This window comes from Rutilus rutilus (genome assembly GCF_951802725.1).
Source record: "Rutilus rutilus genome assembly, chromosome: 1".
NCBI classification, from domain to species: domain Eukaryota; kingdom Metazoa; phylum Chordata; class Actinopteri; order Cypriniformes; family Leuciscidae; genus Rutilus; species Rutilus rutilus.
In genome coordinates, this window is record NC_140209.1 from 53,032,399 (window position 1) to 53,048,305 (window position 15,907).

A 15,907-nucleotide genomic window follows, 5' to 3' on the forward strand; every position below is an offset into this window, starting at 1 on the left:
ATTTTTGTATCTTTTTCAATGCATACCGGTTTTTATTCCAAAGCGTTTCTTTCACTCTTTAGATTGCACTATTTCTCAATTTATTTGGAATGGAAAACCTCCAAGAATACAGAAAGGCATTTTACAAAAAACTAAGGAGCTGGGGGGTTTAGCACTTCCTAACTTTTTGTTTTATTACTGGGCTGCAAATGTTCGTAATATGTTAATCTGGTGCTGTTCCAACGATCAACCTCCACCCTGGTTAAGGATCGAGGAGGCTGCTTGTGGCAGCACTTCGCTTACGTCTCTTTTGTGTCTTCCTCTCTCGTTATCACCTTTAACCTTCTCCAGTAATGTTATAGTTAAAAATTGTCTTAAGATCTGGCGTCAACTCAGGCGGCATTTCACTTTACAGTCAACACCTCTTCTATGCCCTGTACATTCTAACCCCCTCTTTCCTCCCTCTCTCATTGATAAGGCTTTTGCGGCCTGGGTGGACCACGGGATCATTTCCATTAAACATCTTTACATTGACGGAACATTCGCTTCTTTTGAACAATTGACTCAAGTTTTTAACTTACCAAGGTTCCACTTTTTCAGATACTTGCAAGTCCGTGACTTTGTCCGTAAGCATTTTCCGGGATTCCCCTCGATCCCACCCTCCACCATTGTCGATACCATATCAAATATCAATCCTTATCAAAGAGGGGCCATCTCTACGATTTATAATACCTTTTTCACATGTTGCCCTTTGGATTCTGATAGTCTGCGGATTACCTGGGCTAGGGATCTTAATATAGAGATAGAGACAGAAACATGGCATTCGATTTTGAAACGTGTTCACACGTCATCTGTTTGTGCTCGCCACGGGGTTTTACAGTGTAAAGTGGTCCACAAGGTACATTGGTCCAAAAGTAAATTAGCCCGTATGTTCCCTGACATTGATCCAAGCTGCGACAAGTGTCATCTAGAACCGGCTAATCTAACTCATATGTTCTGGACTTGTCCTGCTTTATCTCTTTTCTGGGAGTCGGTTTTTGACTCACTTTCCGCTATTACTTCTGTCAATATCCATCCCTCTCCGCTAACTGGCTTGTTTGGAGTTTTACCTCCTAATTACTCATTGCCATCTCATTTCGCTGAGCTGGTAGCTTTTCTTACACTACTAGCGAGACGTTGCATTTTGATGAACTGGAAGGGTCCTCGAGTCCCTTCTCATACTCGGTGGATAAAAGATGCCTTATTTTTTGTTAAATTGGAAAAAATTAAACACTGCCTTCGTGGTTCCATGATTAAATTTTCAAGAATTTGGTTACCCTTTTTTGAGCATGTTAAATCTCTGCAGCTGGATGCAGTCTCAACTGTCTGACTGACCGCCCAACCCTGCACTTTCAGTGGTTTTTCTTTTTTCAACTGGTATTATCGTTAGCAGCACACATTATTTTCTAAGTTTTGAGGTTACTCAACTTTACTTGCTGGACCTAGTTAAGGCTGACCTATTTCTGTATTATGACATAAAACTCTGTTATATATTATATACTATACTAAACCTGTTAGTACTGTGAGGGATTTTGTGTTGGTGTTTTTGTATTAATGTTGTTGTTGTTTTTTTGTTTAGTTTTTTGTGCTTTTTTTTTTTATTTAATTTAATTTTTGTTTTTATATTGATTGTTTGTCTTTGGTGTTGTAAAAAATTCAATAAATAAATCATATATAAAAAAAAAGAAATTTCTTATTAAAGTAAATATTTCAAAAGTGTGGTTTAGTTCAATGTTATATTGCTTGAGTTGAGTGAAATGTATTGCAAAGGAAACTTCAATTAAATAGGTATTTCTCAAACTTTTTCTGACTTAGTAAAAATGACTTATTTTCTTTGATAATTTACTTAACTGAGTTAAGTAGAGTTTACTTAATTCCCTATGTGAATATGCGTGCAAAAACTTACCAAAGATAAATTAAGTCAATTTTACTTATTTATTTTTTCAGTGTGTATGCAAATTCTTCCCTGTAATTCGGTTGTAAAACACAGATTGGCTATAGTCCATGTTCACGTCCCGTGCTGAACTCGATTAGGTCTATAGTTTGAGTGGATCAATATCCTCCTTCATAATCAATAGAGCTTGGCATAAAGGTAGGACATAAATGAATGCAGGTGTACGTACTCCACTGACCCGACGGAAGACGCCCTTCTACGAGATTGATGGATGGACCGTTAAAAAGTAGCGTCTGGAATTCTGGTCAAGACCTTCATGTCATTTTTAATGAGCAAATATGAGACTTATTTAAAAAAAAGATGCAAATAAGAAGTTCATTTTAAATAAATAAAAACACATGATGGTAAGGCAAGGTTTATGAAGAAGTAGTAATTGGCCTCTCCAGCATCATTACTCAGGGCATATGCTACAGAAAGCGACTAAACCCATAAAAATGCCACATTTCATCCAATCAAACCAGCAACATGCGCTGCCTTTTCAAGCGGCTCGGAGAATGTGGAATACATTAAAGCAAATTAAGGTAAAACAAGACTGAATTAAGAGGGACGTTTTAATTAAACACCACCACAGCCCAGTACAGACATGAAAGGACAGGATGTCACAGGCATGCTGGGATTCAAATTCAGAGGTTTATGGTCACAATAAAGAGCTAGAACTTGGATTCAAAATTGTGAAATGAAAATGTTCTTGAGTATATGTTCACTGTTGTCCTCTAGAGTGATTTGTGCTGTGTTTACAGTCCATAGATCTGTTGTTTCAATATCAGTTTAAAAAATATACCAAAAATAATAAATAATCTTCATCCAATAATAATAAGTCAGAGTTATGGAGGGTATTTTTTGCCTATTTTAAATTAGTAAAATTAAAAAGATTTCATTTCAAAAGTGTCCACAAAGTATGTAAAAAACAAAAACAAAAAACAAAAAACAACTAATGACTCGTTTAATTTTCAATCATAATGCATCAATTATTTGACATAATTAGCTGTCATTACCATTTTGAAGCAATGCAATATAAAAAGACAAATGTGAAAGATTTTTTTTTATGCCAAACAATCCTTTACATACACTGAGAATTTCTGAGTTTATTAAAAATACTTTATGATTTTTGTGACAATGACAAACAGAATACATTTCAATCTTAAAGATCAAAAAGGGCATTTCCATTTTTATTTTAACGAGACATCGGTGGACGTGATTGTCAAGTATATGAAGTAAGTTACATGCAAGCGACAGGCGGCACAGAAAATACAATCAAGAAAAAGACATCTGAGAGAGGAAGAGAGAGAGAAATAGTTATTTAGGTGAAAGAAGAAGATCCCTGGTAAGAAGGCACATTTGTTTAATAAAAAAAAAATGGACACATTACATGAGTATTTGGTAATATAACATTCCACCCATGTGAAATGACTTGCTTTTGTGCTTTAGGGTGACATGAATGCTAATGCATGTCCTTAACAGAATGCTTGTGGAGCACATCAGAGGAAGAACTGAATAAGGAGACGTCCGTTCTTCCCACAAACAAGCTCTTATAGACATATTTCCCTTTGAGTCAAGCGCATGATCTGATACGGTTCTCTTAGATCAGCAGACAGCGCTCTCACAGAGAGCAGCGATCAGTTTACAGTATCAAACACGTCACAGATGATCAAACCAGTCTACCATTGACAAACAACATGAAGTGTCAAACTAACGAGTCACATTCATATTGCCTGAAAAAACCTGAGGCAGACATGAGATGGGTGGAGCAAAAATACACACACATATAGGAAATCATTAAAGACATAAAAGGAACAGTTTAGATTAAATGAAAAACCGGTCATCATTTACTGACCCTCATGGAATTACAAACCTGAATGACCTTTTGTCTGCGCACAAAAGATAAAATAAGTAAACATTTTCTCTTATAATGAAAGTCAATGGGGTCCAATGTTGTTTTGAACTCCACTGATGTTTATCAAAAGCAACAAAAAGCTGAAACATTCTTTAATATAATTTATTTTGTGTTTTTGCAGAAGTCAGTCAGTCAGACAGTTTGGAATGACATGTCTATTGGTGATTAAATGATGAGAGAATTAAAATATTTGGTACAAAAAAGACCAAAATGTGCAAAAAAGGCAAAGCAGGGTGGGAATCAGCTGCCGTCAATTCAAGCCAAATTCAAGACAACGTCGTCAGAACTAAAGTGACATTATCATTAATAACTGCGTGAGTGTGATCCGTCAAGCATGATGAGGTGCTCCATATTGATAATGATAAATATTTGTCTCTGTAGATCATGAGAAGGATGTGTCGTTTTAATATCAGGTTTATCTTCCCTTCCTGTCGCCCCTAAGGGCCCGTTAGAGAACCCGTGAGCTCCGGGTAAGACGTCAGTACATGGAGAACATATTGAAGCTTTCAACGCCTCGATCAATCCGCTGATGAACTGAGGTTGAACTGCAGGTCTGGGCTCAACCGTTGCGCACGTGTCACCATCAGTCAGCGCGGTTTACTGTCAGTCTGTTTGGCTTTGACTTGATGAATATTATGAATAGTGTTTTTGGTGAGTCCAAAAGAACAAAGAAACACCAGCTCGTTGTTTCTTCTTAAGATCAACCAAATCAGAGGGTGATGAAATCTGTCAAGAACAATGCCACATTCAACCCCGATATCAAAAAGATTTAAATAAGGGCTTATATTTCGTTTTAACAAAATCAAAGGCTATTTCTTAAGAACACTGCGATTTAAGACGACAATTAAACCACACCTCCCCCTCAAGTTTTAACATAATATAAAATTAATTGGGAACAATTCAGAAAATTATTTAATATAAACTGGGAATATTATTTACATTTTACATATTTAAATTGTGAAATATTTACACAAAAATGCTGGGCTGTTTCAACCCATGTTTGGGTCAAATATGGACAAACCCAACTGTTGGGTTTAAAAGTTTAACGCCCCCCCATAGTCGATAACTGCATCCCTTAGTTAATCTCATCTTTGATCACCAAAATTACATATTTAAGTGTTTTTTCCTTGTTTTTTTTTTCTTCGTGCCTTAAAATAGCTTAAATGTAACTCTGCACCCTTGCCTCATTTAGTACAAGCGGTTCTATGAATATGCAAATTAGCCCCGCCTTCACTCACTCGCACCAGCTCAGAGATCCACTCGTTGACGATCACACGTTGATCGTTTGTGACGTCAGAAACACCAGCGATTTCAAATCGTGATTTTGAGACTGTGTTTGTTTCACTGCAGTTTTAAGGAGAAAATACTCAGCAATGGCATATAGACAACATTAAAAATGTTTTTCACCAAAGGGGGACTTTAAACCAACGGTTGGGTTTGTCCATATTTGACCCAAACGTGGGTTGAAACAACCCAGCATTTTTTAGAGTGTAGTATATCTTTTTGCCTTTATAGATGGTGTTATTTTTAATTAAGTCATAAATTACTCACTATATTATAGTATTTTTGCTGTATTTTTTACTATATTGCAGTAATGAGAATTATTATTCAGAACAGAATTTGGTGTAAATGTGCTTGATTGTCATGTAAATAACATCACATATTCAAAGACTTTTTCTTCCTTAGGCAAAATAAAATATATTTGTATTGTTTATTTATTTTTGCTTTTGGGGTGAAACATGACCCAGGCATGTTTTCATGAGATTCACCTGACCAAGAACACCTTAACTTAAACAACTGAAGTAGCGTTTTGAATGTATTAATAAAACTGTGGATTTGTGAGAGAAAAGTCTCACGTTAGTCCTACTGAAGTAATGCCAAAACCTCTTTTGGTCCCTTTTAGACACTGAATTACATTTCAGCTAATGCCATTCTTATAACATTAGACCCTCACAAACAAACACCCTTCAAAAATTTAAACAAAAACGCAGCTTGACAAAACAAATCTGCTTTTATACTCAGTTCTTGGTTTCTGTAAGGACAATATTAGCCGTTACAAACATTAAACAGAACGTTGCCCACAATATCACAAACCAAACCCAGAAAGCATGATGGAAAGGTGACCGGTGCTTATTCACAACATCCCTTCCAAACACGGGTTCTAGATGACGCCGACTGAAATACACCAGAAAGGCCGGGATCATATACTGAATGCCAGTTCCGGCATATGCTCCAGTAATACCCACAAGCGACTCCAGATCGTGAGTACAGAAGGCCACGATAATGGGCGGCACTAGAGTAATGAGTGGGAAGACGATACGATCCACCACCCAAGGGTACGTGCCGCCATCCCGATGGAAGAGAGTTTTCCAGTTGTTGCGCAGTGTGACGGCTATTATGGGAAAGTTGGTGCTAATGGTGAAGACGGGAAAGAGGCCCAGGAAGTAGCGCAACACTGGAATGCCCAAAACGTCACAGTTATCTGTGAAGTTTAAAGTGTACATGTCACGCAGGAGAGAGCTGTCGAAGCAGAATATGGCTGTGAGGGACAGCAGGGCGTAGAAGCACAGGATGAGGATGTAGTCGGCCATGACCAGGGCGCTCATGCGCTGCTTGTTGGAGATGGGCGTCACGAGTGAGGGCAGTGAGTGCTGGCACATGAACGAGTAGACACACACCCCGAAGAGGTTGGGCACACCCGAGACCTGAGCCACAGATGGGCGGCCCTCACCGTGCCCCTTGCCAATGCGAATCAAAGCCAGGATGATCATCATGGTGAATGCTGAAAGAGAAAGAGAAAAAAAAAAAGAAAAAAAAAAGGAATTAAAACTCATATATAAATAATTATATAAAATTATATTATAATATAGACGAATATATGATGAGTTCAGATGCAAACGCCTCTAAGTGCCATCTGAGATTTTCTTCTAGAATGATAATTTTGATCAAGCTCGTATATTTAAGTTCAGTAATTTCACTTAAATGGCACTGAAGATGACCTATAAATTGTCATTTAAGTGAAATTACTGAACTTAAAAATACGAGCTTGATCAAAATTATCATTCTAGAAGAAAATTTCAGATGGCACTTAGAGGCTTTTGCATCTGAACTCTTCATATAAACAATGTAGATCTAGTGCTGTACATTTATCTCATACACACAAGTGTGCCAAGTTGAGATGATTATTTGTTAACACTGGCCGCCTAAATCCGATTTTTAGGCACAGAAGACTCAAATCCATTTAGTTTTTTGTAGCCTCAATTGCGCAAAAAAAGAAGCATGAAATTAGATTTTTACTAAATCAATCCAAGTCCATTGTGGCTTGAAATCCAGTTAAATTGGATTTTTGTAGATCCGTTTCAGCATGAACTGTAAAAAGCTTGCTTCCCATCAACTAAATATGGATGTGGGAAAAAGTAAGGTCTCTGTTGCTTATGTTTCCTGCTTTACTAGTTGCCATGATGGTTCTGTGAAGCAGAGGCCAAATTTCCAGTTCTGGTCTCTCCACATTGACAGCTTGCTGCTCATAAACAGTGTCTACATTGGAAGCCAATGACGCAAACACTTGAGTCTGTAAACACTGGCATGACGCACATCTTTACTGTATCCTGTGTTAACCAACCATGGGCCAATCAGCTATAAAAATCTGACTTTAAAAGTTTATTTAGCCATGCAACATTAATAGTAATGCACTGGTATAAAAAGTTGACTTTGGGTCATTTTAGAACAGTGAAACAGAAAGACTTCTGGAACCATGATTACACATACTTTACTATAACAACCAATGTAAACATTAGAGGAAATTAAGTGCATTGTCCATACAAAGAAACCAGTCTTAAAAGATCTTAAACCAATTGTACAAGTTTCCACCATGTTGCAAGCTAGCACTGTATTCACGCACACACATGCACCAATGGGCATACATTATTAACCCTGAACCCTGGGTTAGGTTGGACTAATTGGTTTGCACACAAAAACAGCCACATGTCAGAATCAAATAAAGCCCTTTTATTGAGCACCCTTATTATTAAGTCTCTTAATTCTAATCTTTTCGTCTTATTCAAGCTCTTTATTATATCTATAATTTTGAATTTATAGAGAAAAATGCTTGTCTTCCTGTATTTCTAATCTGATCAATGTTGCAATCAATGCTGAACAAGATGAGATTGTTAAGTATCTAATGGGCTTCTGGAAAATGCTGAGCTGGTTGGAACGGACCAATAACTCCCCAAGGTGATGCATGGGCAACCAGGTAGAGCGAGAATCCAGGTGGTAAAAACCTCAAAAGACTCCACCATTTGTTATCTCTAACATCTAGAGAAAAAGAGCTGAAAGGGATAGTTCACCCAAAAATGAAAATTAGCCCACTCTCCCTCAAGTCATCCTAGGTGTATATGACATTCTTCTTTCAGAGTTATATATATATAAAAAAAAATGTCCTGGCTCTTCCAAGATTTATAATGGCAGTGAATTGCTGTTTCTGTTCTGAAGTCCATAAAAGTGCATCTATCTATCATAAAAGTGCTCCACACGGCTCTGGGGGGTTAATAAAGGCCTTCTGAAGCGAATGAAAATATTCATATTTAAAACATTTGGTAACTAAACAGAACTGTATTAAGTTTAGTGACAACATGTTACAATAGCCGCTTTCCGACCAAGTAGTTATAGGAACTTAGTTCTAGGAACTGTCCACTTCTAAACAGTTCTAAGAACTACTCTCCCCCAAACTCGGTTTTGCTGTTTGCGTTCGCACTGGCCAAGTGGCCATAGGAACTGGTAGGAGGGGTAAGGGAGTGACGCAAGCACGGTGACTTTTATTTTGACGGCGCGACGGACCTTTATTTTGGCGGCGCTGAGAACGCCAGAGCAAACAATGCTCGCATTCTCTGTGTTTATTAGTTAGCAATCTGTCTAACAGTACTGTTTAATATCTTATTAGATAGAACTGTTATAGGTTAAAGGTTTAGAGACCCATCTATCACTGTTTTCCATGTTTGTATAGTTTATGGAGTAAATATATAGGCTATAATCTGTGTGTTTACATTCTAGCTGTTTTAAAAATGGCGGGTGCTGATGTTCCGCGTGCGTTCGGTCAATCAGCATACACTAACGTCACGGATAGTTCCTATAGTGCTGGTTTAGACCCTACTCTGAAGTAGGACCCAAATTAGTTCCTACAAATGGAGTTCCTAGAACTAAAATCGTTCCTAGTTCCTGCGGTGCAGAGCCATATCAGAGAATGTCTAATATGGCGAGAAGTTTCACTCTCACTACACTTCCGGCTTCTGAACTGGTTGCAGTTCCACTCTGATTCCATATGAGGGCGCTCACAGGACGAGTGCAGAATGAATGGAGGTCAATGGCGGTATACCCCTCAAAATCCACTTTTCTCAGGATATAATTTTTTGTCTAGTAATTTGAATGTTGTATTCGAAAGGAGATGCAAAGAAATTACACATTGCTGGGTGTTAGATTTTTTAGAGTCACTTATTTGCTTTAAAAAAGTCTTTCAAAATGTCAATGACGTCAGAATGCTGACGTCATTAGCAGAATGCTAGCGTGTTATGGGCAACAACAACTCAACCTGTAAGAAATCAAAACGACATAAGTACTCGTTCATTCAACTTTCGACCTAAAACCCATGTTGAACTTGCAAAATCTACAATCACATCTGAGATTTCTCAACGGCAATCGGGTGAAAGAGACAAATTTAGCCGTCTAGCCCCATTGACTCCCATTCATTCTGCACTCATGGCGAGCGCCCCCAGTGGAACTCTGGTGGTACTACAACCAAAATTCGGTACAATAGGGCTTAATAGGGAGTGGACAGGCTCTCCGTAGACGGGCTCTGGCCATATAGAGAGAGAGTTGCGACAACGGAAGTTCAAAATGCTTAGTTGTCACGTGATTCGCGTAGACCTCAGATAGTTCCAGGAAGTGCTTCGGAATCAACTAGCATGCTTTAAAACACAAGTTTATTTGATTCTGATAATATACAATCTTATTCTTTAAACGTCTTATCTTTTAAAACTGCATCACAAACGGTCTGTTCTACCGCGCTGCTGTTACTTCCGGGAACTATTGAAAGGCTCTACGAGCCGCCATTGCTGTAAAAAAAGCGTTCCATTGTAGTCAATGGAGTTGTCGCAACTCTCTCTCAATAGAGAGCCTAAGTCCCGCCCCTCCGCTTCCGGCTCATGGGACCTTATTTCGGAAAAAATATGTATGGAAGTCAATGGCAAGAGACAACTTATCTTTTTATTCCGTCTGAACTGTGCCCTGAACTACACATATGATGTTTGTCAATTTAAAAGGTAATTATGAAAGTCAAGAAAGTCGCAGTTTGTCATAAAACAGAAGAGTAACATTTAGTTTTATGTGGAAATCGCTCAATGAACTACATCTCTCGTCTCGCACTATGTACGTCACAAGATCCGTTGCTCGTATGTGTGTATTCTGGCTCAAAACACTCAGGCATGACGGCGTTACGTTACAATTATAACGTAAGACTAAAGAAAAAACGACAGACGTTAGCTTCAGTAAAGTTAGCTTCATTCATTGAGAGAAAAGTTATGACGTCACATGTGCGCCTTTTGGGTTTGTAGTCTTTGTAATTACGTATTTTCACAGTCTTATACCTCAGCAGTTTTACATCAAGCTGCGACTTTCTTGACTTTAAAATGTATCTTTTAAATTGACAAACATCATATGTGTAAATCAGGGCACAATTCAAACGAGATCAAAATATTTGTTGTCTCTCGCCATTGACTACCATACAATATTTTTCCGAAATAAGGTCCCATGGTGGTCGACCGGAAGGGGAGGGACTTAGGCTCTCTATATGGCTCTGCTGCGGTGCGAACACGCCGACATCCGGGTACTTTAGCCAATAGTTCTAGGAACTGTGAAAAGGTTCCTCCGGTCGGAAAGCGGCTAATGTTTACATGGTACAATGACTGGTAGGCCACTGTTTGTATTATTGCGTAACGCAATTTTCACGATTCCAATTCAATTCTTGGGATTTGATTTCAATCTTGATTCAATATTGACTGTTTGGATAAATATTAGGTAGGCTACAGAAGACAGCCTACATGTTAATTTTTCTCAAGAAAAAAAAAAAATCTCTCACATAATTCTGTAAACATACAGAGAGCCCTATCAGCTGGTATTGTTAAAGTTAAAAATAACAAATAAAATAAAATATAATGCGTTTTTCATTATAATAATTATTTAATGAGTAAAGTAAAACTCTATTTAACAAGTATTTTAAACTATTTAATAAGTAAAAATATAATAAATATGTAATATAGTGCACATATTTAGCAAAATACTCTTATTTTTTTCAAGTCAACTAACGTGCTATGGTCATTAAATGGCTTTCCTGAGGTAAATGTAACGTTCTGTGCCGTAATTGTTCTCCTGCTGTTTTATTGACCTCTTTCCGTGGTTGAAAAACACTGATTGATCGCTATTATGTATGAGGCATATATACCTTTCCAGTAAGTTGTACTGTATCTTTAAATAAAAAGTAACAGATGATCGGTTTACTTGAACTGAGGCGATACAGCGATCTGTCACGTCACATTTACAAGCGCCAAAACAGTATTTATTGTCTGAAATTCGTAATAAAATGGACAGAATCTGAGAGCTGAGAATTGTTTTCATATCAAAAGTAACCTGCTCTGTCTAGACTGTCGGTGTCAGTGTCCTCTTTGCTCCGTGAGTGGAATGCGTGAGAGTTGGCAGCCCTGTTATACTCTTATGCTATACTATACTACAGGGGTGTCCAAACTCGGTCCAGGAGGGTCACTGTCCTGCAGAGTTTATCTCCAACTTTTAGCCTCAACACACCTACCTGGAAGTTTCTAGTATGCCAAGCAAGATCTTGATTAGCTGGTTCCGGTGTGTTTAATTGGAGTTGGAGCTGAACTCTGCAGGACAGTGGCCCTCCAGGAGCAGGATTGGACACCCCTGCTCTACTGGTTAAACTTCTAATCCACAACAAATGGGTAGCTGTTAAAAAAGTCCCAAAGTCCCAAAAGAAGCAGATATTCTTGTTGTAGAGCTGTGTCCTTCCCTCCTCAATAAAATACTATCTGTACCAGTCCTCATGCTCTTTTCTAATGCATCACAGCGCCAGGTTAAGGAGTACATGTGGAAATGTGAAATGCTGATCTGATTCAAAGGGGAAAATGGATTGGGTCCTTCTGCTCATGTGAGAGTCCAGCTGACGTGCAATTAATCGGAGGTGCTCCCAAGAGCAGTTCTGGCCCAAAGGTCTCCATTAACATTAAAGGTGTCCACACACATGCTCATTCAGTGTTTAAAACAGATGCATTCATCAGGAGTAGGAGTACAACATTCTGGCAGCAAACAAGGGGCAGAGTGCATATGTCACACTAAGTCTATTGATCAAGGGCAGGTTGCATGTAAGGGGAATAAATAATTTACTAGCTACAAAAAATAAACCACGCAATGGTCTCAAGACATACTGCATGCTGCTTCCCCTCGCAATGAGATGCAGTAAATCTACAAATGAAAACCAGAACAAATAATAAAGAGGAGAAAAAGCAGTGACAAACACAGTGAAAGTCAGGTCTCATTTTACACCAAATCTAGGGATGACGCAGAACATCATGTCATGTGACCATACCACAGCAGTCCTATGCTAAATTAAATATAAATTACAAAAAAATACAATACAATACAATACAATACAATATGATGAAACAATATGAAAATTTCATTTTATGAATATAGTGACCAAAATGATTTTTTCATCAAGGTATTGTCAAAATGTGCTGGAAATGTTCAAAAAGTACTGAAACACACACTGAAATAATTTCACCAAGTATAATATTAAAAACCAATAAACAACAAATATATCAGCAGCACTATGTAGTTTTTGTTTGCATAACATGCATCTACTAACATGACTAACACTTTATTCAAAAAAAGTTGACAAAAGTTGTCAAAAACATTTAAGCCTTTCTCAGTCAATTTTTGCATTGGTCTAAACAAAAAAAAATGGCAAGACAGACTGAGGCTTTGTCCACACTAATACGTTTTCGTTTGAAAACACATCTTTTTCTCTCCATTGTAGCCTCCAAAGTGGATACATTTAAAAACACTGTTTTCGCGTTGTAGTGTGGACTGTGAAAACTGAGGTATGTAAAAACGATGACGTAAGTTTAGTCAGGTGACACATATTGTACCAATAGATATTCATTTATATACCGGTATTGTGCCTGTTTATGTGCTATTCACTTTCACATTTTGCTAAAATGTGTTATATGTGTTATATGTATATGGGTTTCATATCACAGTCCTGCAAAGATGACAGAAAATTTACTCACATTTGCTGTCCTGCGGCAATACATGAGAGCGGGGAGTGAGTGCGACCTGGACGCATCAGTGAATGAGATATTTTGCTAAATAAAATGATCCTGTCAGATGAATTGTGCAATAACTATTATTTATTTTTCCGTCTGCATCATCTCAGTGAGCTTTTGTAAGGATTTACGCATAAGGTGAATTTAGTGTTTTCATTCGTTTTTCAAAAGCTTCTCATCCACACTGATGGAGCGTTTTCAAATGTATCCGGATTAATGTAGACGTAGCCTCGATGAAGACGTAAAACCACTGTCTGACTTACATGTCTTTGTCACTTTCGATCAATTTAATACAATTTAATAAAAAATAAAAAACCTAAAAGTATTAAAAGGAAATAAAATAAAAATCTCACTGACTTTATATCAGTAGTGTTTATTTATTTATTAAATATATATTTTTATTTTATTCAATCATTTACTGATTATTTATTTTTGTATTATAGAACATAATGCTAGGAATTCACATCTGCATGCTGTAGAAGTACTGTACCATGACAGACATGTCAGCTAAGAAAGGACGGAAAAAATATATAGAACACAAAGCCAAAGGCGCAACAACTGCAATAACAGGCAACCTTCATGTGCAATATGCTTAATATAGCAAAACAGATACGCAATAGCTCAACTAGAGGACAAAAGCAGACGTACACAATGATGGACCTGGAAATCATTAGAGGAAACGTCAGACACAGTTAATGTAGCCGATGAACCAACCAGAGAGGGTACAAGCATGGATGGGATGGAGTGAGATTCAAGATGCATTACTCCTTTTCATAACAACTTCACTGAAAGAATAGGAGGAGGAAAAAAAAAGAAAAATAATCAAGGGCACACTTAATCCAAATACTCCTGACATCTCACAACACAACTCAAGTCATTCTATAGGCGCTTAACCTTCAGCACAGAGGCCTTTTGTTGTTTAGGGATGAGATGTGATTGCATCCCGGCCCAGCGATTCATCACATGCTATAAATTCCCTCAGTGTACATGCTGATGGCCATTGAAAATGCCACTGGTATCTGTGTCTTCAAGTCTTATTCATCATGATATGTTTGTATCTGACACCGGTGCCAACAGAGCCTGGGTGGAAAACACCACACAGGTAGATGAGGAAATAAAAAAAAAGGGCGGGGGGGGATAAATTCATGCAGCAAAGTCAAACATGTCCTGGCATTACAATCAAAACGACACTGATTGCTAAAGCTTCCCTAGAGAGACGATGTGTTGAGTTTTGAAGGACACTCTTCATTAACAAAGCACCCATGGGATGTTGATCGGTCACATGACCAACTGTGACCATAAAGTATGAATGGAGAACGATGACTGCCGAGAACATTAAGTAGACGTCAAAAAACATCCCATCTGTGAAATTATCAATCAATCATCATCCATAAACGGTGTTATTTAGCTATTCAAAGCAACTTACAGTAATTATGATTTTGCCAAGTAGGACAGGTTCCTGAATCAACACTCTTGCTTGTCCTTGAACATTCCTATCAAATTTCAGGGATATATACATATTTGTATGTGTGTGTGTGTGTGTGTGTGTGTGTGTGTGTGTGCGTGTGTGTGTGTGTGTGTGTGTGTGTGTTATATAAATATACAGTAAAAAAAAATATATATATATATATCTGAATGTATATATACAGTATATATGACATTCAGATACACTACCATTCAAAGGTTGTCTCAAATAAATGCTTTTCTTTTAAACTTTCCATTCATAAAAGGATGAAAAAAAACCCCACATTTTCTACAAAAATATAAAATATATAAGCAGCACAACTGTTTTATACATTTAAAATATTAGTAAATGTCTGTTGAGTATCAAATCAGCATATTTGAATGATTTCTGAAGGATCATGTGAGGCTCAGACTGGAGTAAAGATGCTGAAAATTCAGCTTTGCCATCAAAGAAATAAAATCACATTTAAAATAAAATTAACATAATATTACTTTTTACTGTATTTTTGATCAATAAAAGCAAGCTTGGTAAGCATAAGACTTCTTTTCAAAAACTTTAGTCAAAGTCATACTGACCCCAAGCAATCTCTAGTATATATGCAATAAGATTTATATATTTAAAATCATGACCAAAATGTATTTGAAAAAATAATAAAAAATGTTTTTTTTTTTTTTATAAATTAATGAATTAAAGACATTTTTAAATATAAAAATATTTATATAAATAAATATTAGTTATAAATAAAAATAAATGTCTCGCACAATAGCTAATATGTATGGAAGCTTGTTTCCACCACTGAATAATAAATAAATAATAATAATTGCGACTTTTTATCTCACAATTCTGACTTTTTTTCTCAGAATTGCGAGATATGAAGTCAGAATTGTGAGAAATAAAGTAGCAATTCTGAGAAATAAAGTCGCAATTGCGAGATAAAAAGTCGCAATTCTGAGAAATAAAGTCGCAATTGCGATATATAAAGTCACAATTCTGAGAAATAAAGTCGCAATTGCGAGATAAAAAGTCGCAATTCTGAGAAATAAAGTCGCAATTGCGATATATAAAGTCACAATTCAATAAAGTCGCAATTGCGATATATAAAGTCACAATTCTGAGAAATAAAGTCGCAATTGCGAGATAAAAAGTCGCAATTCTGAGAAATAAAGTCGCAATTGCGATATATA

The 15,907-nt window shown here is 37.1% G+C and overlaps 1 protein-coding gene across 1 annotated transcript in view; it reads right to left on the reverse strand.

Annotated features, from left to right (window-relative positions):
• Positions 1 to 5,009: 5,009 nt before the first annotated feature.
• Positions 5,010 to 15,907, reverse strand: part of tmem104 (transmembrane protein 104) — a 59,748-nt gene continuing 48,850 nt past the window's right edge. Inside the window, exon 10 of the mRNA XM_084421015.1 lies at positions 5,010 to 6,648. Within this exon, the coding sequence (XP_084277141.1) occupies positions 5,885 to 6,648 (764 nt within the window). The 3' untranslated portion in view covers positions 5,010 to 5,884. The remainder of the gene's footprint in view (positions 6,649 to 15,907) is intronic.